We start from the raw sequence: 24,712 nt of genomic DNA, 5'->3' as shown, positions 1-24,712 counted from the left end.
AGAGAGGAAGGGAGAGAGAGATGGAATCATTATTGATGAGAGAGAATCATTGACTGGCTGCTTCCTGCATGCCGCCTACAGGGGATCGAGCCCGCAACCTGGATATGTGCCTTGACCGAGAATTGAGCCATGACCTTCTGGTTCATAGGTTGATGCTCAACCACTGAATAACACTGGCCAGGCCACCCTGTACTTTTATAACAACCTAATGAGATGGGTCATAAGCCAAAGCTCAGAGAGATTAAGTAAAATTTCCAGTGTCTACCAGGTATTAAATGTTACAACTCTGATTATACAAATCTGGTTCCAGACTCAGCATTCTGAACCACTAAACTATTTTAACTTTCTCTAAACTCTTAAGAACTCATGAAAAAAATCTTTATTAAAATAATTAAGAACAATTTTTTCTTAACTATGAATTACCCAAAGAAAATTTTTATACAAAAAGAAGCAACATTTTAGAGTGGGAAGATAGTGCTCTGCACGCCAAGGAGGCTTAATGCTACCAACTCCAGGAGGAAACCAGAAGGCAAGTAAACAACGGCTCCATGCTCACATGAAAGAACAATACTAGTCCAAACTGAGTAAAAGGAATTATTTGGGATTGTATTATTTGTGGGCAGTAAGAGTACTTAATTTACAACAAAACAAAAAATATACACAAGAATATTTTGCAGTTAAAAACATTAAAAAATGATTATTCTAAAGACTTCTTCAATGGCTGACAATCTGGGATGACTTTTATAAAAGTATGGGCATTTGTCTTTTTCCGTTATGAAAAAAATAATTGCTCCCCAAGGGCTCCACATTTCTTCTCAGAAAACAGTAGCATGCAGAAGGAACATAAAAATTGCAATCAAGGCAGTAATGTGCCACTAATTCACTGTCTGACTCTGGACAAGTCTCTTTCCCTTTCTAGGCTTCTGTTTCCCTTTTAATCAAGGCAAGATTAGCTCTAAGGTTCTTTTCAGCACCCCTGTTGAGGAATAAGGTGCTTCAAATAAGATGAAAATGAGAAGCTCAGTCTTCTCACTATAAACAGGAAATGAAATCCCTAAGGAAAGCTCATCTTATGCATTCAGTGGCTCCTTATATATATAACTTTCATCCCAAGAGCAGGCCCCGCCCTTCATTAACACGCAAACCCACACATCCCATTGCTCCTATCCATGACCTACACCCCCATATACCTCGGCTATGGTCATTCCCGGAGCATTGACAGGGGAGAGCTCAATATCCACCAGTTGGGAGGCTTTTAACCTCTGCCCAGTAAAGATTGCACAAGGACAAAAAACAGCAGTTAGAATTGTAGGGCAAATGGGGACACAGCTAAGTGTCTACAAACAAAAAAGAATTTAGTGTTGCAGTTAGGACAAGTGAGATGAGTGTCACTGTTATTCTGATTTTCTGAGGAAAATGAGCAAAGATAAAATAATCTCAAATTAGTCACAAGTTTAAGTCAAGCTTGGCAAACTTGTCCATACTCTGTATCTTCCAGTGCTCTGCTTCATTCCTCCCAGGCTTCAAAGAAGTCAAATTATAGAACAATGTTACTGAATCATTAAGCAAAAGCTGATTGACTAAAAAAACAAAACAGCCCATCCAGTGTGGCTCAGTTGGTTGAGCATCATCTCATGCACCAAGAGGTCTCCGGTTAGATTCTGGGTTTCATTTTGGGCTTGGTCCCAGTGGGGGACATGCGGAGGCAGCCAACTGACCATTCTCTCTCATTGATGTTTCTCTCTCTCTCTCCCTCTCCTTCCTCTCTCTATACAACCAATAAAAATAACACCGCCACTCCCCAAAACAAGACCTACTACTATAAATGCAAGGAAAATGCTTTTTCCCCTACATTTCTTTTATACAGCCACTAACAGGGCTACTTAAATTTTAGTAAGAAAAGTAATGAAGCCTTAGCCAATTTGGCTCAGTGGATAGAGCATCGGCCTGCGGACTGAAGGATCCCGGGTTCAACTCTGGTCAAGGGCACATGCCCGGGTTGTGGGATCGATCCCCAGTAGGGGGCATGCAGGAGGCAACGGATCAATGATTCTCTCTCATCATTGATATTTCTATCTCTCTCTCCCTCTTCCTTCCTCTCAGAAATCAATAAAAATATATTTGGAAAAAAAAAGAAAGAAAAGTAATGAAGATACCTCTAGCAATGGTTTCTATTAAATGGATACCATTCAACTCTGATATAACTCCCCTGGTTTGATTCTAGGTTTACCAACTGATGTAATCTGACTTGCGCTGTGGCCTGCCGACATTGAGATCATGTGCTAGAGATGCTGGCACATAAATATTTGCTGGGTATGTGCTTTCTCACCTTGTAGAAGTTAAATTTTTATTTTTGGTTATCAAATTAGCTTTTCAGTGGTTTTTTAAAAATTCAAAAATGGAATTTTTCATAGATTAAACTCAAGAATAAAAAAGGATGATTGTCAGCTTTTTAAAAATTGCCAATTTGGCATCTGTGTTAATACCTTAACATTCTAAGAATTCTGAAAGACATTACAAAGGGCCTATAATTTTGTGCAAAATCAATAAAATATCTGCATGCACATATTCATTATTCTATTTATTATTTCTATTCTGGTTAAAATTTGACCACTGGAGTCTATGAAAGGATATATATGTGAAGAATTACATGAACAGAAAGTATAATTTATATTTCAGTTGAAAAAAAACCCCACCCTTTATTGAATATTTTTTCTTCTTCCCTAAGTTCAATTTTCAGCAATAACTTGTCTTATAATTTAATCCAATTTAGTAGAAAGTTGTTGGCATAGTACTAGGCGTGTTAGTCACATTTGACAAAGAAGAAATGTCACAGTTTCTCTGCATCCTCACAGTTTGTTATAAAATTAATGAGACATATTCAACTTTTTCTGTCTGTCTTTTCCAAGGATAACAGTTATTTGAGCATGAACATAGCTTAAAAATGAATGATACGAAAATCTGGAATTTCCTTACAGTATCACTGTCACAAGGCTGGAACTGGAAGGGCTGGGGTTTGTGAAAAACAGCATTCTCTTGTAGAAACAGCTGAAAATTATAGTCCCGTACCACCTATAGAGAAAATAAAATATCTTTAAGTCTTTAATAAGGTTAAAATGACCAGTAATTACATTTTAAAGTTTAAGATTTATTCTGCTGGGTTTTCAAAATATAAGAAATCCAACACTACATGGTAAAAAAGAAATGATAATTACACTTTTTTTTTCCTTCCCATTTTAGGTAACAGTTGTTCCTTAACTGTCCTATTTTCCCAAGAATCTAAATTTGGAAAGTACTAGTTTAGAAACTAGCCCAGATATTGAGACTAGACAATAATACCTAATACCTGCCTATCTTTACTTTTGTCAATCTCATTGGTATAAAATAAAATCTCGCGGTTTTAATTTCCATTTCTTTGATTAATGATGAGGGTAAGCATCTGTATTAGTCTGCTAGGGCTGCCATAATGAAGTATCACTGGTGGCTTAAACAACAGAAATTTATTTCCTCACAGTTCGGAGGCTACAAGTCCAAGATCTAGTGTTTTCAGGGTTGGTTCCTACTGAGGGCCTCTCTGCTTGTTATAGATGGCCATCGTTTTCTGCCTGTTTATGTCCTAATCTACTCTTATAAGGACATCATCTCCAGTCATGTTGGATTAGAGCCCACTCACATGACCTCATTTTACCTTAACAACCTCTTAAAGGCCCTAGCTCCAAATACAGTCATATTCTGAGGTAATAGGCATTAGGACTGCAACATATGAATTTTAAGGGGACACAATTCAGCCCATAACAGCATCTTATTATATGACTAGAGGCCCGGTGCACAAAATTGGTGTGCTTGGGGTATCCCTCAGCCAGGCTTGTGCCCTCTTGCAGCCTGGGAGCCCTCAGGGGATGTCCATCAGTCAGACATCCTCAGTGCTGCCACAGAGGTGGAAGAGGCTCCCACCACCACTGCTGCACTTGCCAGCCATGAGCCTGGCTTTTGGCTGAGCGGCCCCCCCACCCGCCATGGGAGCGCATTGATCACTAGGGGGCAGCTCCTGCATTGAGTATCTGCCCCCTGGTGGTCAGTGCACGTCATAGCGACCGTTCCTTCTGCCATTTGGTTGATTTGCATATTAGCCTTTTGTTTATAGGATAATAGCTAAATTTTTCATTCTGTGGGATGCATGTTGTATGATGTATCAGTAGTTCACTCCTTTTTATGCACAATAATATTCCATTGTATGGATATATCATATTTTATTTATCTAATCATCAGTTGATGAGCATTTGGGTTGTTTCCACTTATTGGCTAGTATGAATAATGCAGATTGAACACTAAGGTACAAATTTTTGTTTGAATACTTGTTTTCAATTTTCTTGAAGTGGAAGTTCCAAGTCATATGGTAACTGTTTCACTCTTTTGAGGAACTGCCAAACTGTTTTCTACAGTGACTGCACCATTTTACATTTACTACAACATAGAGGGTTCTAATTTCTCCACACCATTGGCAGTAATTGTTATTTTCTGAGTGTATTTGGTGTTTTTGTTTTAATTATTAAAGCCATCCTAATAGGTGGGAAGTGGTATTTCCTTGTGGTTTTAATTTGCATTTTTCTAAAAACTAATAATGTCAAGTATCTGCTTACTGTCCATTTGTATATATTCTTTGGAGAAATGTCTATTCAAGTCCTTTGCCCATTTTTAAATTGATTTGTCTTTCTTGAATGCACAAAAGCTATTAATTTGATGAAGTCCAATTATCTATTTTTTCTTTTGTTCGTGGTTTGATGTCAAATCTAAGAACACAATGCCAAATCCAAGGTTCTACAGATTTATCTCTATGTTTTATTCTGTAGTTTTATAGTTTTAGGTCACAGATCCACTTTGATTCATTTTTGTATCTGGAGGTGGGTTTTCGATTTAATTCTTTTGCATGTGGTTGTTTTGTTGTCCCAGCACCTTTGTTGAAGAGGCTATTTTTTCTTCATCACATGGCCTTGGAGCCTTGTCAAAAATCAACTGCCATAAATGTTGTGGTTTACTTCTGGAATCTCAATTCTATTTCATTGTCTATATGTCTATCCTTATGCCAGTACCACACTATCCTGATTCGTAACTTTGCAGTGAGTTTTGAAATACTGCCCCCAAAAAAGGCCATTGGAATTTTGATAGGGATTGTATTATTGAATCTGTAGATCACTTTGCAGAATATTACAATGTTAGTGATATAAAATCTTCTAATCCATAAACATTTATTATTTCTATTTATTTAGGTCTTCTTTAATTAATTTCAGCAATATGTGGTAGTTTGCAATGTACAAGTCTTTCACGCTCTTGGTTAAATTTATTTCTAGGTATTTTATTTTCCAGATATGATTATAGCTGAAATTGTTTTCTTAATTTTCTTTTGGTTCATTCATTTGGTTCATATAGAAACACAACTGATTTTTGTGTTTTGATCTTGTACCTGCAACTTTTGCTGAATTCGTTTATTAGTTCTAATACTTTTTTTTATGGCTTCTATAGGATTTTCTATATAAATCATTTCACCTGCAAACAGATAATTTTACTTCTTCCTTTTCAGATCAGATTGGGCATGTTCAGGATGGTATGGCAGTAGACTTCTTCCTTTTCAATCTGGATGCCTTCTATTAATTTTTCTTGCCTAAGTCCCCTAATACCCCCAGTACGATGGTGAACAGCAATAGTAAAAGTGGGCATGCCTTGTCTTGTTCCTGATATTAGCAGGAAAGCTTTTTATCTTTCACCAATGAATATGATATTGGCTGTAGGTTCTTCCTAAATGCCCTTTATCATATTAAGGAAGTTCCCTTTTACTCCTAATTTGCTGAGTGTTTTTCTTTTTAATCATAAAGGAGTGTTGAATTTTGTCAAAATTCCTCTTTTTTTGTTGTTGTTAATCCTCACCTAAGGATATTTTTCCTGTCGATTTTTTAGAGAGAGTGGAAGAGAGAGGAGAGACACACAGAGAGAAACATTGATGTGAGAGAGACACATGGGTTGGTTGCCTCCCACACACCCCCCGACCAAGGCTGGGGATCCAGCCTGCAACCGAGGTATGTGCCCTTGACCGAAATTGAACCTGAGCCCTGCCCCTTCAGTCAGAGGGCTGATGCTCTCTCTAAACACTTAGCAAACTGGCTAGGGCATTCTTGTGTCTTTTGAAATGATCATGTAGTTTTTCCCCTTCCTTTTATTAGGTTTATTTTTCTGGCGAGTCTTCAAGATACTAAGAATAGCAATATTAGACAATTTAACTTTAAAAGAAATATAGAATAACATTGTTATTTTCTGAATTGTTAAAAGAGCTACATTATTAATTAGTTTCCTGAAGGAGTTTCCTTAAGCAGAGAGAAAACGAGCACACATAAACTAGGAAGGCCAGCAGAACTATCTTTAGAGGTTACTAGAGAAAATATCTATGACAACATCTGCTTCAGTTACATATACAAAGCATTTCATAAAATATTAAGAAGAAAAGCAAGCTTCATAAATAATTAAAATTAAACACAAGCTCCTAGGGCTGTTTCCCTCTCGGAGATGAAAGATATAGAGTGCCACTACATGTATAGTGTGTCACTACAAATAACCCCAAAATATCTTTCAGAACATATACAGTTAGTTTAGATATGTGGGGAAAAGTGGATTTCCTCCTCAAACGCCAAAGGAATAATGATGCAGAATAATAATCTAAAGGGTTTCAAAATTCTTTTTGGATTATCAAATCACTGAACTGGTGGCTTTCAGAAGTACAAGAGCAGCATAACAGCTCTTTGTAACAGAAAAGTACATGGAATAGGTGTGAGCTCTTCTAGTACATGGAACAAAAGGGCATATCTCCTAGCTACATCATTCTTATTAAATTTTTATTACTAGCATTTTCAATCTAAATATAAGAGCATTTCATTTATTTCTTATCCTTGGGGAGCAAGATACTCATATGAACAAATGCAGAGGAAAATAAAAGTTGATCTCTTTATGTCCAAATCAGGTTATATATTTTTAATTCATTTTCTATGAAAATAATATAAGCTAAAGACAGCAAATAGGATAGTAGTAGAGCATGGAAAAATACTGTGTGTGAGTGTGTGACCTCAGGCAAGCCATATAAACTTCCTGAGTCTGTTTTCCTCTTTATAAAATAAGCACCATAATGCCAATTTCAGAGGATGTGCTAAAAACTACAAGACTGTTAAGTGCTATGTAAACTATTAGCTGTTTTTTAAGACTATACATTTACCTGTTTTATAAACTAAGGTAGTGTTTCTAACCTAACTTATTCTTGAAAAAAGAGATTTTAATGAATTTGGTCAGAGGACACTCTCTCAGACAAATTTAGTATAAATGTAATAAAATAAAAATAAGATGTAATTCCTAATAAAATTAGAAATAAAAAATGTTACCCCACTACATGCTCACTGGATGGAAACTGGAAAAATTCACTTCTAAGTAACTCCTGGGTAAATGTGGGTGGGGGTAGAGAACACACAACAGGGTTGGGGGGCTGGTAAAAAAAAAAAAGTAAATGGACTAAAAAAGTACAAATTGGTAGTTACAAAAGTCACGGGGATGTAAAGTACAGTATAAGGAATATAGTTAATAATCCAATCTAATAAAAGAGTAATATGCAAATTGACCATCTCTCCAACACACAAGATGGCTGCCCCCATGTGGTCAAAGATGGCTGTCCCCATGTGAACACAAGATGGCCACCACAAGATGGCCAGCAGGGGAGGGCAGTCGGGGGCAGCCAGGCCTGCAGGGGAGGGCAGTTGTGGGTGATCAGGCCAGCAGGGAAAGGCAGTTGGGAGGGACCAGGCCTGCAAGGGAGGGCAGTTGGGGGCGATCAAGCCTGGAGGGGAGGGCATTTAGGGGTGACCAGACTGGCAGAAGAGGGAAGTTGGGGGCAACTGGGCCTTCAGGAAAGGGTGGTTGGGGGGGACTCAGGCCTGCAGGGAAGGGCAGTTGGGGGCGACGCAGGCCTGCGAGGGGGACACAGGCATGCAAGGGAGGGCAGGTGGGGCGATCAAGCCTGCAGGACAGGGCAGTTAGGGGTGACCAGGCTGGCAGGGAAGGGCAGTTGGGGGGGACCAGGCCTGCAGGGGAGGGTAGTTGGGGGGGACCAGGCCTGCAGGGGAGGGCAGTTAGGGGTGACCAGGCCTGCAGGAGAGGGCAGTTGGGGGGGACCAGGCCTGCAGGGGAGAGCAGTTGCGGGGGGACCAGACCAGCAGGGGAGGGCAGTTAGGGGTGATGAGGCTGGCAGGGGAGGGCAGATGGGGGTGACCGGGTCAGCAGGGGAGGGCAGTTGGGGGGGACCAGGCCTGCAGGGTAGGGCAGTTGGGGGGGACCAGGCCGGCAGGGGAGGGCAGTTAGGGGTGACCAGGCTGTCAGGGGAGGGCAGTTAGGGGTGACCAGGCCGGTAGGGAAGGGCAGTTAGGGGCAATCGGGCTGGCAGGGGAGCAGTTAAGCATCAATCAGGCTGGCAGGGGAGTGGTTAGTGGGTGATCAGGCTGGCAGGCAGAAGCGGTTAGGGGCAATCAGGAAGGCAGGCAGGCAAGCAGTTAGTAGCCAGCAGTCCTGGATTGTGAGAGGGATGTCCGACTGCCCATTTAGGCCCAATCCTGGTAGGACATCCCTTGAGGGGTCCCAGATTGAAGAGGGTGCAGGCTGGGCGGGGGGACACCCCCTGCCCCGTGCATGAATTTCGTGCACTGGGCCTCTAGTATTGTAGTAACTAAGTATGATGCCAGCTGGTACTGGAAATATTGGGGACACACTTTGTAAAGTGTATGATTGTCTAACCACTATGCTATACACCTCAAATTAATACAAAATTGAATGTAAACTGTAATTGAAAAATAAAATATAAAAAAAGTAAAACCAAAGAGCCCTATATATTATAGAATGCAATTAAAGTAGAAAGAGAAAATTTTTAGCCTTATGTGGATTTATTTAAAAACAAGGCTGAAAATATAGGACCCTAATATAAAAATAAGCCTTAAAAAGGATAAGACCATAAACTCTAATAAAGTAGAAAGAGCTAATGAATATAGAGGCAGAAATTAAGGACACAGAAAACAACACTGAGAAGCAAAACAAAAGCTGGCCCTTGAAAAAAATTAAAAAAAAACAACACTCAGTGTATGTTTAATTTCTAGTTGGTCCTTTTTCATATCTTCGAGGGTCTCGTTATATTTATCGGCCTTTTCTAGGATATTCTTAAAAAGTCTTATAACGGTGGTTTTGAATTCTATATCCAATCGTTTGTTTTCCTCCATTTCTTTCGTTTGTGATCTGATTCTTTGACCCCGCATTTTCACTGATTCCCTGAGTTGGTAAGGTAGATATTTGTGCTAGGTTTCCAATATGGCCCAGTGGGTCTGCAGAGACCCAGAAACAGAATAGAGGAACACAAGAATCAAGTCAAAGAAGTGAAATACAAAGAAGCAAAAAACACTCAACCGAAAAAGCAAAAAGCAAAAAAAAAAATCCAAAAAGTTGAAGATAATGTAAGAAGACTCTGGGACAACTTCAAGCGTACCAACATCAGAATTATGGGGGTGCCAGAAGAAGAGAGAGAGCAAGATACTGAAAACCTATTTGAAGAAATAATGACCGAAAACTTCCCCCACCTGGTGAAAGAAATAGACTTACAAGTCCAGGAAGCCCACAGAACCCCAAACAAAAGGAATCCAAAGAGGACCACACCAAGACACATCATAATTAAAATGCCAAGAGCAAAAGATAAAGAGAGAATATTAAAAGCAGCAAGAGAAAAACAGTTAATTACCTACAAGGGAGCACCCATACGACTGTCAGCTGACTTCTCAACAGAAACTATGCAGGCCAGACGGGAGTGGCAAGAAATTTTCAATGTGATGAATAGCAAGAACCTACAACCAAGATTACTCTACCCAGCAAAGCTATCATTCAGAATTGAAGGGCAGATAAAGAGCTTCACAGATAAGAAAAAGCTGAAGGAGTTCATCACCACCAAACCAGTATTATATGAAATGCTGAAAGGTATTCTTAAAGAAGAGGAAGAAGAAAAAAGTAAAGAGAAAAATTATGAACAACAAATACATATCTATCAACAAGCGAACCTAAAAATCAAGTGAATTAAAAACCTGAGGAGCAGAATAATCTGGTGAATATAATAGAATCAGGGGCATAGAAAGGGAGTGGACTGATAATTCTCAGGGGGAAAGGGGTATGGGGGGTTCATGAAGAGAATGGACAAAAATCATACACCTTTGGATGAGGACAGTGGGGGGGAGGTAAGGGCAGAAGGTGGGGTGGGAAAGGGGTGGAGGGGAGCTATGGGGGAAAAAAGGAGAAATAATTGTAATAATCTGAATAAAGATTTATTTAAAAAAAAACAAAACACTGTTAAGACTGATCAAAATAAGAGAGAATGCAAATAATATTAAAAACAAAGAGGGAGACAATTGTAGAAGCAAACAAGTTTATACACAAATTTATGCCATCAAATTTGATAAACAAAATGGACAATTATCTAGGAAAGTGTAAGTTACCAAAATGTACAAAAGAAAAAACAGAAAACCTGAATGTACCAATAAATATAAACAATTTGATCACTAGTCAAAATCAACCACTCCATAAAAAGGAACAAAGCCAAGATGTCTTAATAGATTTTTTTACTAATGTTTTCTTATGGAAAATTTCAAATATACACACATTAAAATAAAAAGAATTGTACTAAAACATCCATGTACCCACTACCTAGATTTTTCAATTAACATTTTCTACATTTGCTTTCACATAACTATCTACCCATCCATCCATTCTTCTTTCTATATATCAGTCCTTTTGTATCTTTTATTGGGTCCTGGGGAAGGAAAATAGAAATATGACAGGATTTCAAAGCAATAGACTAGTAATCTTTACAGTTCCCTATCAACTTAACATTTTAAATGTTTTTCTTAAAACAGAATTAAAGCAATAGTACATGGAAAACAAGACTAAATACAAAAGGAGGTGTTCAAGAAGAAGAATCTGGCCCTCTTCTTTCCTATCTTTGGACATTAGCTCGTGAGATGGATACCGATTGCTTTCCAAACAATTTCTTATAGTATTAGTCAATTCCCACTCTCCTTTCTAAAAAAGAGAACTGAACTGGCTCTTTTATTTATTTTTATTAAAAAATTTTTAAATTTGTTGATTTTAGAAAGTAAAAGAGAAATATTAGTTTGTTGTTCCACCTATTTATGCATGCACTGGTTGATTCTTATATATGTCCTGACCAGAGATCGAAATCACAACACTGGAGGATCAGGTAATGCTCTAACCAATGGAGCAACCCAACTATGGCTGATCTGTCTCTTAAAATAGCAGTTATAAAGTGAGTATCTTTTGACAAAGGCATGCATTCAATTAGAAAACATTTACTCTGCACTTAATTTATCAGAAGGAAACATTTACTAGTCACAGGAACAATTTATCTTCCAAAGGACAGTTTCTCTTCTGCAAGAAATTTTAATCTGTCAGATCCTAAAGCAAAGCAATTTCATTTATTTTCTCTGTACACAAGGTGACATGCCAGCAAAGTTGAGGGATCTCAATACTTTTGAATGGAAAGATTATCAAAGAATGACCGTGCCCTGGCCGGTGTGGCTCAGTTGGTTGAAGTGTTGTCCTGTATTCCCCGGTCCAATTTCTGGTCAGAGCATATACCCAGGTTGCTGGTTCAATCCTTAGCTGGGTTGCGTGTGGAAGGTGGCTGATCGATGTTTCTCTCTCTGCAAATTTTATTTTTTAACTGATTTTAGAGAGGGGAAGGAAGGAAGGCCGGCGGCGGGGGTGGGGGTTAGGAGGGGGGGAGACAGAGAGAGAGAAAGAGAGAGAGAAAGAGAGAGAGAGAGAGAGAGAGAGAGAGAGAGAGAGGCAGAGAGACAGAGAGAATATCAATTGGCTGCCCTGCCCCAACCAAGGATCAAACCTGCAACCTGGGTATATGCCCTGACCCAGAATGGAACCCTCTACCTTTCGGTATATGGGATGAGCCTCCAACCAATTGAGTCACAGAGGTTAGCGTTTGATACTTCTCTCTCACATCAATGTTTCTCTCTCTCTCTCCCCTCTTCTCTCTCTAAAAATAAATAATAAAGAATGACAGCATTTAGATATAAGATTAATTTTGAAAAAACAAAACAGGATATTATAGTATTCATCCTTTATTGATTATAAGATGCTTTTCACCCTTAGTGTCCCTTTATTATTCTTTGACCTTGACCTGACTCATGACCTTGTTTCCTCATATGAATGAATTGAGTGCATTCAATATTTGAGTGAAGATAAATCTTTTTATTTTTATTTATTTTTATTTTTATTTTTTAAATATATTTTATTGATTTTTTACAGAGAGGAAAGGAGAGGGATAGAGAGTTAGAAACATCGATGAGAGAGAAACATCGATCAGCTGCCTCCTGCACACCTCCTACTGGGGATGTGCCCGCAACCAAGTTATGTGCCCTTGACCGGAATCGAACCCGGGACCTTTCAGTCCGCAGGCCGACGCTCTATCCAATGAGCCAAACCGGTTTTGGCAAGATAAATCTTTTTAAACCATTCTTCTCAAAAGCTATGTACATAGCAATGGACTGATGTCTTGAGCTAGACCAGTGGTCGGCAAACTGCGGCTCGTGAGCCGCGGTTTGCCGCTCTGTTGACTAATGAGTTTGTTGACCACTGAGCTAGACCATATTATCACTTCCCCTTTTGACCTTTGTGTCAACTCTTCAAGGAGAACAAAATACCCTCTAACTTTATTAGAAGGAATACTGTTTCCAGGAAATTTGTCTTTAAAGCATTCTTCAAATGTCATTGGTACCTTCATTTAGTTTGTATGTAAAAATATTTTAGATTCTAATATGGATAACATCACATATTGCACTAAAGGTAACTTACCTTGCTAGAGGTTTCTAATAAAAACTGGAATGTGTTCTGCACAGCTTGACATGCTTCTAGCTCAGTCCGGCTGAAGGCTATTAAATAATCCTTCAGGTGATCATACACATTTCCATCAAGAGCCTGTAAAACAGGAATAAACAAAAACAAAAATTATGATAAAGCTTTGACACATAATGCTTACTGTCTATAAGGTAAGTTTAGTTTAAAATCTATTAATAGTAAATGAACAAAATATACAGATTATTATGTAAGAGTAAATGTAAGTGAACAATCATTTGGGAAAACGTTGAATCTCTCTAACAAGTAGAAACTAAAAAGGTAAAATCCAGTATCAGTAAAGCCGTGGGAAGAGGATAAAACTTGAAGACAAAATGCTTGGGTTCTGACCTTTGCTCATCTGCCATTAGCTGTGTCAACTTCTGTTGCCACTTTAGTGGGAAGAGGTGTGGGAGTTGAATGAAATTATGGACACGAGCCCGACTACATGGCTCAGTGATTGAGTATCGACCTATGAACCAGGAGGTCACTGTTCGATTCCTGGTCAGGGCACATGCCTGGGTTGCGGGCTTGATCCCCAGTGGGGGGAGTGCAGGAGGCAGCCAATCAATGATTCTCTCACATCACTGATGTTTCTCTCTCTCTCTCCCCGCCCCGCTCCCTTCCTCTGAAATCAATAAAAACATACGTTTAAAAAAAGTAATAGTGGATGTGAAAGGATCCAGGCACAGTGCCTGAAACAGAGTAGACACTCATAAACATTCATCTCCTCTTTTTTTCCTCAGCCATTATTGGCAGGATTATAAATTAGCATGTTCTTACTATAGAGCAGCCAGAGAGAAGACAATTGAAATAGTAAAAAAGAAAAAGAAAAAGAAAAGTGATTCAATTCCTGTTTTGGGAAAGAAACATTAGTGTAATGTCTATGAAGAGTTTATATTTGTTTAAGCATAGAAAAGGATTCTTTAAAACTAAAAAACGGAGAGAAAACCACCAAATATGTGATAAATGATTAAGCTATGATATATATAATGACTAAAATACATACAGCCACCAAAATAAAAACTATGGAAACTATATAGATGAAAAAGTATGTATCAAATAATTTTAGGTTAAAGAAAAAGAACAAATAGAATACATACATATAGCAACAACTATGGGAAAAATATTCAATAATCAAATCTTGCCAATCAATGGAAGTTTTCTTAAAAATTGAGGTAAAACCCACATACCATAAAAGTCACCCTTTAAACTATTTCAAATAGTTAAATTCAGTGGTTTTTAGTACCTTCACAATATTGTCTAACCATTACTACTATTTAATTTCAAGACATTTGCATCAACCCCCACTCCTCAGAAAAAAAATCCCATACCCATTAAGTGGTCACTCCCATTCGTCCTTTCCCCTAGCCTCTGGCAACCACTAATCTACTCCTTCTCTCTATTCATTTGCCTATTCTGAACATTTCATATAATATGTGGCCTTTTATGCCTGCCTCTGTCACTTAGCATAATGTTCTAAAGGTTCATCAATGTACTTCTTTTTATGGCTGAGTAGTATTCCATTAGATAGAGCCCCATATTTTATTTATTCATTCATTAGTTGGTGAACATTTGGGTTGTTTCCACTTTTTGACTATTATGGATAATACTGCTATGATCATTTGTGTACAAGTTTTTGTTTGAACACCTGTTTCCAATTTTCTTTTTTAAAAAAATTGATTTCTTTACAGAGAGGAAGGGAGAGGGATAGAGTTAGAAACATCAATGAGAGAAACATGGATCAGCTGCCTCCTGCACATCCCCTACTGGGGATGTGCCCGCAACCAAGGTACATGCCCTTGACCAGAATCGAACCTGGGACCTTTCAGTCCGCAGGCCGACACTCTATCCACTGAGCCAAACCGGTTAGGGCTCCAATTTTCTTGGGTATATACCTAGTAGTGAAATTTCTGGGTTCTATAGTAATTCTGCCTATTTTAGGAATTGCCAAACTGTTTTCCACCATGGCTGTAACACTTTACATCCCCACCAGAAATGTATAAAAGTTCCAATTTCTCCACATCCTTGTCAACACTTATTTTTAAAAATTATTCATGCCATCCATTGTGGTTTTAACCTGAATTTCTCTAATAACTAATATCTTTTCATGTGTTTACTGGCCATTGGCATATCAGCTTAGGAAAAATGTCTATTCAAGTCCTTTACTCATTTTTAAATTGGGTTATTTGGTCTTTTGTTGATGAGTTGTAAGAGTTCTTTATAATATTTGAATACTATTAATATATTTGGACACATGAATCTTATTAGATACTAGAGGCCCAGTGCACGAAATTAATGCACTATGGGGGGGGGCGGGAGGAGAGGAATCCTTCAGCTGGCCTGTGCCCTCTCGCAGTCCAGGAGCCCTTGGGGGATGTCCAACTGATGGCTTAGGCCCGCTCCCTGTCTCTGCCACTGCCGCTGCGCTCGCCAGCCATGAGCCTGGCTTCTGGCCGAGTGGCACTCCCCCTTTGGGAGCGCGCTGACCACCAGGGGGCAGCTCCTGCATTGAGCATCTGCCCCCTAGTGGTCAGTGCATGTCATAGCGACCAGTTGTTCTGCCGTAGGGCCAAAACCAGCTCTCTGACATCCCCCCCCAGGGGTCCCAGATTGTGAGAGGGCACAGGCCAGGCCAAGGGACCCCAACGGTGCACAATCGGGGCGGGAGGGACATGGGAGGTTGGCTAGCCGGGGAGGGATCGCGGGAGGGCTCCAGGGCGTGTCCGCCCCGTGTTGCTCAGTCCTGATCAGCCAGACCCCAGCAGCAAGCTAACATACCAGTTGGAGCGTCTGACTCCTGCGGGTCAGTGCACGTCATAGTCACTGGTTGATCAGTTGACTGTCTGCCCCCTGGTGGTCACTGCACGTTATAGGGAGCAGTTGAACATCCTTAGCATATCATTAGCATATTACGTTTTGATTGGTTGAATGGCCAACTGGACGACCGGACACTTAGCATATTAGGCTTTTATTATATAGGAGGATATGAGTTTCTAATATAGTCTCCCATTTCGTGAGCTATCTTTTCACTTTCTCAATAGTGTCTAATATGCAAAAGTTTTTTATTTTGATGAAGTCTAATTTAGCTATTTTAATTTTGTTACTTGTGTCTTGGTGGCATATCTAGAATCCTCAATGGAAGTTTTGGAGTAAAGAAATTCTTTCTATATCTTGTGTTTGGCTATTCCATTAAACTTTTACTATAAAACTGATTTTTTAAAAAATATACAAATTCTGTCCCTGAAGCCCTGAGCAATAACGCTGCATGTACATTCTATAGTGCTTAAACCACTAGGTGGCACCATCAAGCACTTTAAATATAGGCAGTGCAAACTCCTTATGATTCCTTTCCATGTAGTTATGTAATATCCCCAGAGAGACTCGCAGTGTTAAGTCTGAATAAAAATTCTTGCCTTAGGACAAGCTTTTCATGAATTTGCTAAAAAAGAAACATATAACTTCTTCTGATACTTTTACCTTAGAAATGCTCGTGGTAGGTGGTCATAACCTTGTGTTTGCAGGAAACCACTAGAGTATTTTATTAAATACTAATATAGCAAATGGCAATATAGGGCATCATGAGTTCCCACTGCCAGGGTTTCTGATTCAGTAGTGGGGGTGTCACCTGATAATTTGTATTTTCTAACAACTTGCTGCTGGTCTAGAGACCATAATTTGAGAACCACTGGACTAGTCAGTCATTTGGCTGATTAAGTTGAGTGTCTGTATAGACCTAGATCCTGGTGACAGTAGAAGCAAAGTGGCTGGAGGCAGAGAAGTCTACTATCCTGGGCAAGGAGGCAGATCAACTGCTGTTTTCAATGGGAAATCATGCTCTACTTCAGAATTACAGAGGCAGCATGATGCACCCCGGGAAAGAACTGGAGTTCAGAAAAAGTGGGATATGAGTTAGTATCCCAGAACGTTCACTTACCTCAGTACACGATATTGTAAGATTAAGTAAGATAATGGAAATGGCACAATGTTAGTCTCCCTTCTTGCCTTGCTTAAAATCTTTACTGGATTAGCCACATATTGGTAATTATTAAAGCTGGGTAATGAGTACATGGGGGTCATTATACAACTCTTTTTACTACAGCGTATGTTGGAAATTTTCCACAAGAAAGTAAAAAGAAAACCTGAATATTAGAGTAGGAAGAAAAAAGTGAGGCCACAAAAATTTTTTTAAATAACTCCCACTGTATATTTAGAAAAGTCAAAATTCTTTATTTGTATCTAATATCTAAGGCCATTTAAAATCTAGTCCTAAACTACCTCATTAGCACCATCTCTCAGCACCATCTCTGAAATGTACTCTACATCCCAATCACACCGAGCCATTTTGGACAGTGACATTACGTTCATATTTCCAGTTAAGTTACTCTTGACTGGAATGCCTTTCCTCCTCTGCTCTCCCACTTAATAGTAATGATGATGGCTAAGACAGGCAACTCACATTTACTAATGGCTTACCGTGGTCGGCAAACTGTGACTCACGAGCCACATGCGGCTCTTTGGCCCCTTGAGTGTGGCTCTTAGGCCAGCTTAGGAGTACCCTAATTAAGTTAATAACAATGTACCTACCTATATAGTTTAAGTTTAAAAAATTTGGCTCTCAAAAGAAATTTCAATCGTTGTACTGTTGATATTTGGCTCTGTTGACTAATGAGTTTGCCGACCACTGGTACCATGTTCCAAATGCTTTACGAAACTGACTCAACCAGTTTCTCCATAGTGATTCCACAACCTTGTGTATAATGTATGCATAGTTATTGCAAGTTATGGATTAAGGCTTACCCAGGCACAGTGCCTGGCAGATAGCAGATACTAAAAAATATTTACAGAATAAATGATTTATGCTAGAGCTTAATATAGCAACAAATATGCCCTGAATGAGTTACCTCACAGGCAAGCTACACCTAACACATTTCAGTTAAGAGAAAATGTACCATTAGTCATCATGTACCAGTAACCCGAGGAAGGCTTAATGCAACTTCATTAGGTGGGCCAAGTGACTGGAAGCTCTTCAACAGACAGCTTAATTTTAAAATGTTTCTTTCATCCTATTCAACACCTAGAATTCCCTAAATTTCAATGATCACATTTGCAGGGTTGCAGTATTCATTAATCTGAAAATGTGAGTTTTTCTGGTCAGTAAGAATAAGCTAGCTGGAGGCCCTTCTGGCCAATATGGATTATTGCTAGTGTGCACAAAGTTAATGCAGGAAGTATGGAAATTAAGAAACTGCTGGATCAAAGCACAGGAAGTGGATGATTACCCTATGACTGGCTTCAGCCTCCTGCCTCAAGTTAAATGCAATTGTTTGAACCAGTTGTGGTGCCTAGAGATGAAGTTCAAAGCAATCCTAGGTAGTACTATCTCAACATGGTTTGTGATTAGAATGCAGACTGCATAATATTTACATGGACTTTGGCTAAAAAGCCAATAATTAGAAAAGAAGTAGTCCCCCAAAATAGAATGAAACATTGGGAATCAAAGAAGAGAGCTTGAAAATGCTTTTTATAAACCCCTCCATCATAGTATCACAGAGTACTTATCGCTATCACAGTACTCAGTGTCTGTCTCATCTGGATTACTACAGCAATCTCCGGTTGGACCTCCTGCCGACCCATTTCCATACTGCAGCTAGGAGAATGTTTCTAAATTGCATATTGGAACCATTTATATACATCCGATTTCCCCAACAGATGATTAGCTCCTTGAGAGCAGACAGCAACTGTCTCTTCCCTTTATTCTTAACCTTAGCAAGGAAACCTACAACAAATAACAAATGATTACTGAACTGAGAGAAGTGGGAGCTACAAAATCAGGCCCATAACTGTACAAGAGGGAAGGCACAGAAGGGAATGAGAAAATTCATTTTATCTTAATTGGGTCAGCTTTACTTTGGTAAAAAAAAAAGAGTTATTATTCAGACTGACTTAGATTTTGACCAGACACTATTTCCCTCCTGACTTTCTCACCAAGATACTAAACTGCCTCTGAGGCTGAACCATTCTATTCTCCAACTGCTCTTCTTGTGTGCGTTCCTAGCTCAGTGTGTCCACTATCTACTCACCGCCTACCCAGACACTTGGAACTAAAGGTTTACTTTTCCCTCTGCCTTTCCCCCTGACATCCAGTTAATTACTACATATTTTTAAAATATATGTTTTTATTGATTTCAGAGAAGAAGGGAGATAGAGATAGAAACATCAATGATGAGAGAGAATCACTGATCAGCTGCCTCCTGCACATCCCCCACTGGGGATCAAGCCTGAAACCCGGGCACGTGCCCTTGACCGGAATTGATCCTGGGACCCTTCAGTTCATAGGCTGACGCTCTATCCACTAAGCCAAAGCAGCTAAATCTTGATTCTATTTCCTAAATATTGATCAAATCCAACCCCTCCTCCATCTCCACAGCGACTACCCTCCTGCCATCCTATCTCATCTGGATTACTGCAGCCAGCTCCTGTTGCCAACCATTTCTATATTGCGGATAGGAAGATGTTTCTAAAGTGCATATTTTACTTGACTGCTCAACAATGCTCACTGGTTACCCATTACATTTAAGATAAAGTTTAAAAAAAATCACGATTTCATGATCTGGACTTGCCTTACCTCTTTAGCATCTTCACTCATTGTTCCCATTTTCCTTCCCATCACACTTTCTGTACAATGCACATCCTTTAGTTCCTCCAATATTACCTTTGCCTCTGAATTTTCACACAGTTTTTTTCTCTTTTTGACTACTCTCTACCTTCTCTTTCTTGACTACTCTATAGCTTCTCCTTTTTGGTTTAGCTAACTTTTCTCCTGAAGATCTTCACTCTATTATTAGCTATTCCGGGCACCCCTTTTGTCTTTTTGCTGTATAACTCCTATTCACAGCATTAATCTTGCACTGGTGATGCCAATTTTCTCTCCTTTGGTTCGCTAAATTCCATGAAGGGAGGGATCATGTCTGTCTGTTTACTGTTGTGTCATCTGTGTTGAGTGTAGGGTGTGACATACTGGTAGTGCTTAATAAATATTTGTTCTGTTTAACAAATAATATAGCAATCAGAATTCACTTTGTCTTTTAAAAAGTGAACAAGCTCACACTTGACTCCCATGACTGAAAAGTAAGCCTACTGACGTTATTAACATTGGTAAAGTTTTATAGAAGCTAAAGAAGAAGCTATTCTCGCAAACTTTGTACATGCAGTAGTTTTGAATATTTTTAGTAGTGTCATCTTTTTATATGGAATCTCAAGACATAAAACATATGTCTCTGCACACTTTCTCTCTCTTTCTACCAAAAGATCCTGCTCTCTTGACCACAGGGGTGAACTTGCAGGCCATGCTGGTATGCAAGATAGAACACTGTTACTGGTCAGAGGTGGGCACTTAACCTAAATTAGGCCATCCCTGGGATGGTAGATGAAAGATGAGTCCAAAATGGCCTATTCTTCCCACAAAATGACTATTCTTCCCAACAAGTAGGGAAGTAGGAAAGACTTAAACCAACTTATAAGAAAACGCAGTGATGAGCAGTGAAGTAGGAAAGACTTTAACTTATAAGAAAACACAGTGATAAGCAATTTGGCAGAGTGAAGCTGGGAATGGGGTCACTGGAGAGGGACAGGGAGCGTCTTTGGATTGGGTGGTTTCTGAACAAGCACTACCTTGTCCTTTTTGTAATTTGTTTACCTGAGCCAACACATTCCCATTTTGCTCAAGCTACTTTGAGTCAAGACTTTGTTATTTGCAATTAAGAGACTCCTTACTAAAGGTTTTGGATGATAACTGTAACTTATATGAGCCCTACTATCTAAATCATTTCTTACAGATAATTAACTGCAATGAATAATAATCCAATAGCTTGCCTTACTATTATTGCTGGTTCTCTTCAATTAAAAAAAGCTAAGAGCGTAAGGTAGACAATTTTTATTTCAAAACTAAATCACAAACACAATTCAAAAGTTACATGTATTATAAAGTAAAGTAAGAAGTACTTAAAGCTTACAATAAATGATAAAAGTGTCATAACTACAAGGTGGACAAGGATATGCGTGGTGAAGAGTCATCTAAGCCCCACCCAGCATTTATATGAGCAAGGCACAAGAATATGTGTACATGTTTATTCAAATTCAAATGAGCAGATGTGCACAAACTTCAATTCCTATAGAGATCTGTGTCAAGAGCCATAAATTTCATAATCAATGATACATTAGAATTAGCATGTATGCTCAAAAATGTCAGGAGAAGCTTTCTTTCAAGGTTTATACAAATATGAGTTAATCTGGCTATATGCGCTCCTTGGTGGTCTTCACTATGAAAAATCTGATAGGTAACTCATCCAAATGTACATTTAAAACATAGTCAAACTTTTCCACCAGCTTACACCATACACAAAAATAATCTCAAAATGGATAAAGGACTTAAATGTAAGACAGGAAACCATAAAAATTTTAGAAGAAGCCACAGGCAGCAAAATATCAGACATATGTCGTAGCAATATCTTTACCGATACAGCTCCTAGGGCAATGGAAACTAAGGAGAAAATAAACAAATGGGACTACATCAAAATAAAAAGCTTCTGCACAGCAAAAGAAACCATCAATAAAACAACAAGAAAGCCCACTGCGTGGGAGAACATATTTGCTGATGTTATCTCCAATAAGGGTTTAATCACCACAATTTACAGGGTACTCATACAACTTAACAAAAGGAAGATAAACAATCCAGTCAAAAAATGGGCAAAGGACCTAAATAGATACTTTTCGAAAGAGGACATACAGAAGGCAAAGAGACATATAAAAACATGCTCAAAGTCACTAATCACCTGAGAGATGCAAATCAAAACAACAATGAGGTACCATATCACACCTGTCAGAATGGCTATCAACAAATCAACGAACAAGTGCTGGAGAGGATGCAGAGAAAAAGGAACCCTCTTGCACTGCTGGTGGGAGTGCAGACTGGTGCAGCCACTGTGGAAAACAGTATGGAGTCTCCTTAAAAAATTAAAAATGGAACTTCCATTTGACCCAGTTATACCACTTCTAGGAATATATCCCAAGACAGAAACACTGATCAGAAAGGATATATGCACCTGTATGTTCATAGCAGCACAATTTACAATAGCTATGATTTGGAAACAGCCTAATGCCCATCAGCAGATGAGTGGATTAAAAAACTGTGGTACATCTACACAATGGAATACTATGCTGCTGTAAAAAACATTTGCAATAGCATGGCTGGAACTGGAGAGCATTATGCTAAGCGAAATAAGCCAGTCGGAGAAAGATAAATATCACATGATCTCACTCATTTGTGGAATATAGTGAACAACATAAGCTGATGAACAAAAAGAGAACCAGAATCATAGAAGCATCGGACAGACTGTCCAAACTATAAGGGAAGGCGGGGGGTGAGGGGGTAAGAGATCAACCAAAGGACTTGTATGCATGCATATGAGCATAACCAATGGACACAGATGGGGGGACAGCATGGGCTGGGGGGTGGGGCCGACCGGGCAGTGGTCAATGGGGGAAAAAAGAGACTTATGTAATACATTAAACAATAAAGAATTTAAATTAAAAGAAAATAAATAAATAAAATGGATGAGTAAGCGCCCCCCCCCCCCCCAAAAAAAAAAAACAACAACATAGTCAAACTCTTAAAAATTATTTGATTAAAGTACTAGGGAAAAGAGTCTGTAATATCTAAATTGAGAAACCATGAGGCCTTAGAGCAGCAATGTGCTTTAAAGATCTAACAGTGTTTTTGTAAAAGTTGCATGTGAATGCCTTTAAGCAGCCACGTTCCGTTACCTATAAACCACGCACTCCCTTATATATGTTCTCTGTCCTCTTTACTCATTTGATCAACTTAATCTCTAAAATAAGTTGAGTTAGGCCCTGTCGGTGTGGCTCAGTGGTTGAGCATCGACCCAGGAACCAAGAGGTCACTGGTTTGATTCTGGTCAGGGCACATGCCCCAGCTCCATCCCCAGTAGGGGGCGTGTAGGAGGCAGACAATCCATGATGTTTCTCTCTCATTGGATGTTTCTATCTCTCTATCCCTCTCCCTTCCTCTCTCTCTAAAAATCAATAAAAACATATAAAAAAAGAAATAAAATAAGTTGAGTTAGAACCCAAACTCAACAGTAAATGCTCAAAATAGTAAAAAAAAAAACTGGGATATCCTAGAGACCAATTCAGAAACTTAGAATTCTAGGATGTTCACTAGCTAAATGTTTAACAGGAAAGTGTAAATTCCTTGGAACTTCTAAGAGGAAATTATGAGGAACTAGGAGTTAGAAGGAAGAAAATGTGTCATCTTCCTAAGCATTTGATGCAATTTCCCCTTAAGGGAGAACTTTAAACAGTGGCCTCCTTATTCAGATCCTGAAAAAGCATGGATTCTGCAGTCACAGAGTTATGCCAAAACCTCTGGAGTTTCCTTAATGTAGCCTAGAAATGCAAACTGTTCTTTTTTTTTAGAGCAATGGGCATTCTGAAATAGTCTTTGGTAAAAGTCAAGGATATAAGTATTAAAATTATGATAAATATGAACCATCTTAAAATTAAATCATGAAATTCTACAGTCCTCCCTTGTTGATGGAGAAAACAATGATTGTCTGCCCACACGTTTATCTTCCTGAGAAGACCCCAGGATGCAAAGAGCAAGTAGATTTTTACAAATTCAAAGAGATCAAAGCAAGTACTGAACTACATTTGCATCATTGTAAATATCTTAACACATGGCTTAATTTATCAATTGATATAAAGTAAAATTGAAACACGATACCTAATTTTATACTTGACTGCTTTATTTTAAAAGGACTGAGTTACTTTAGGTTCTAAGAAAGAGAAAATAAAAAAAGTTCTGTCTGTGAATTACAAAGCCAGGAAAAAAGAACACAATACCGCTGTTCTATACAGTCTACACCAAACATGTCAAACTCAAAGGCTAACACGGGCCAAGTAAACGAGGCATGGGGGCTGCGGGCCGCAAGTTTGATATTCTTGGTCTACACTGTCCTGAGTTATTTACTAGCATGTATCATCTGGTTGTGAGTGTGTTAAAACCACCTCAATATTTAGGTTGCAACCCTAAAGCACATGGTCCAGTAGAAAGCCTTGAACCATCTACTCTTGTATGCAAATATAGTTCTACCATTTACTAGCAATTTCACTCTGGGAAAACTGAACCATCTTGATCTTTAAATTCCTGATCTGATAGAGTCAAAAGAGCATGGTACTTGTAAAATGATGGCTATTAAAATAATAAAGCTAAATCATTTCTATGTTCTACCCAAGAATTTCATTTATTTTCCTTTGGGTAAGGGATTTTAGTAACAGACTTGGATTTGAGTCTGGATTCTATTATGTATTTAAGCAGTCTAACCTCTCCTACCTTCAGCTTTCTCATCTATAAAATACAGAAATAATAATTGTATCTCCTCATGAGGTTTGTAAAATAGATATTTTCTAGTGTACAATTTTAATTCCCTTGCTGTTTCTTTTAATATATTTTTTGGAGTTATTTCGTAATGATTGCCTGGGGATTACAATTAACATCTTAATTTAAAGCAAACTGGTTTGGATTAATGCGACAGTAATTTCAACAATATACAAAAGCTATGCTCCACCATAACTTTATTCTTTATTCTCTCCCTCCTCAGTGACATTACTGTCATACAAATATAACTTTATACATTTCAAGTCCATCAAC

General features: G+C 38.7%; 1 protein-coding gene across 3 annotated transcripts in view; it reads right to left on the bottom strand.

The window, feature by feature from the left end:
- The window catches only part of FCHSD2 (FCH and double SH3 domains 2), a 228,672-nt gene that overhangs the window by 53,651 nt on the left and 150,309 nt on the right, over positions 1-24,712 (bottom strand). For all 3 annotated transcript variants that reach the window (XM_080688538.1, XM_080688539.1, XM_080688540.1), the window contains 2 exons: positions 12,943-13,065; positions 2,977-3,072 (listed from right to left, as the gene is read on the bottom strand). In XM_080688538.1, coding sequence (XP_080544664.1) covers positions 2,977-3,072; positions 12,943-13,065 — 219 coding nt within the window. The remainder of the gene's footprint in view (positions 1-2,976; positions 3,073-12,942; positions 13,066-24,712) is intronic.

This window comes from Plecotus auritus, assembly GCF_963455305.1.
Source record: "Plecotus auritus genome assembly, chromosome: 9".
In the NCBI taxonomy this organism is placed as follows: domain Eukaryota; kingdom Metazoa; phylum Chordata; class Mammalia; order Chiroptera; family Vespertilionidae; genus Plecotus; species Plecotus auritus.
Note: the sequence above shows the minus strand (reverse complement) of the source record. Positions and strands in the feature narration are given on the sequence as shown.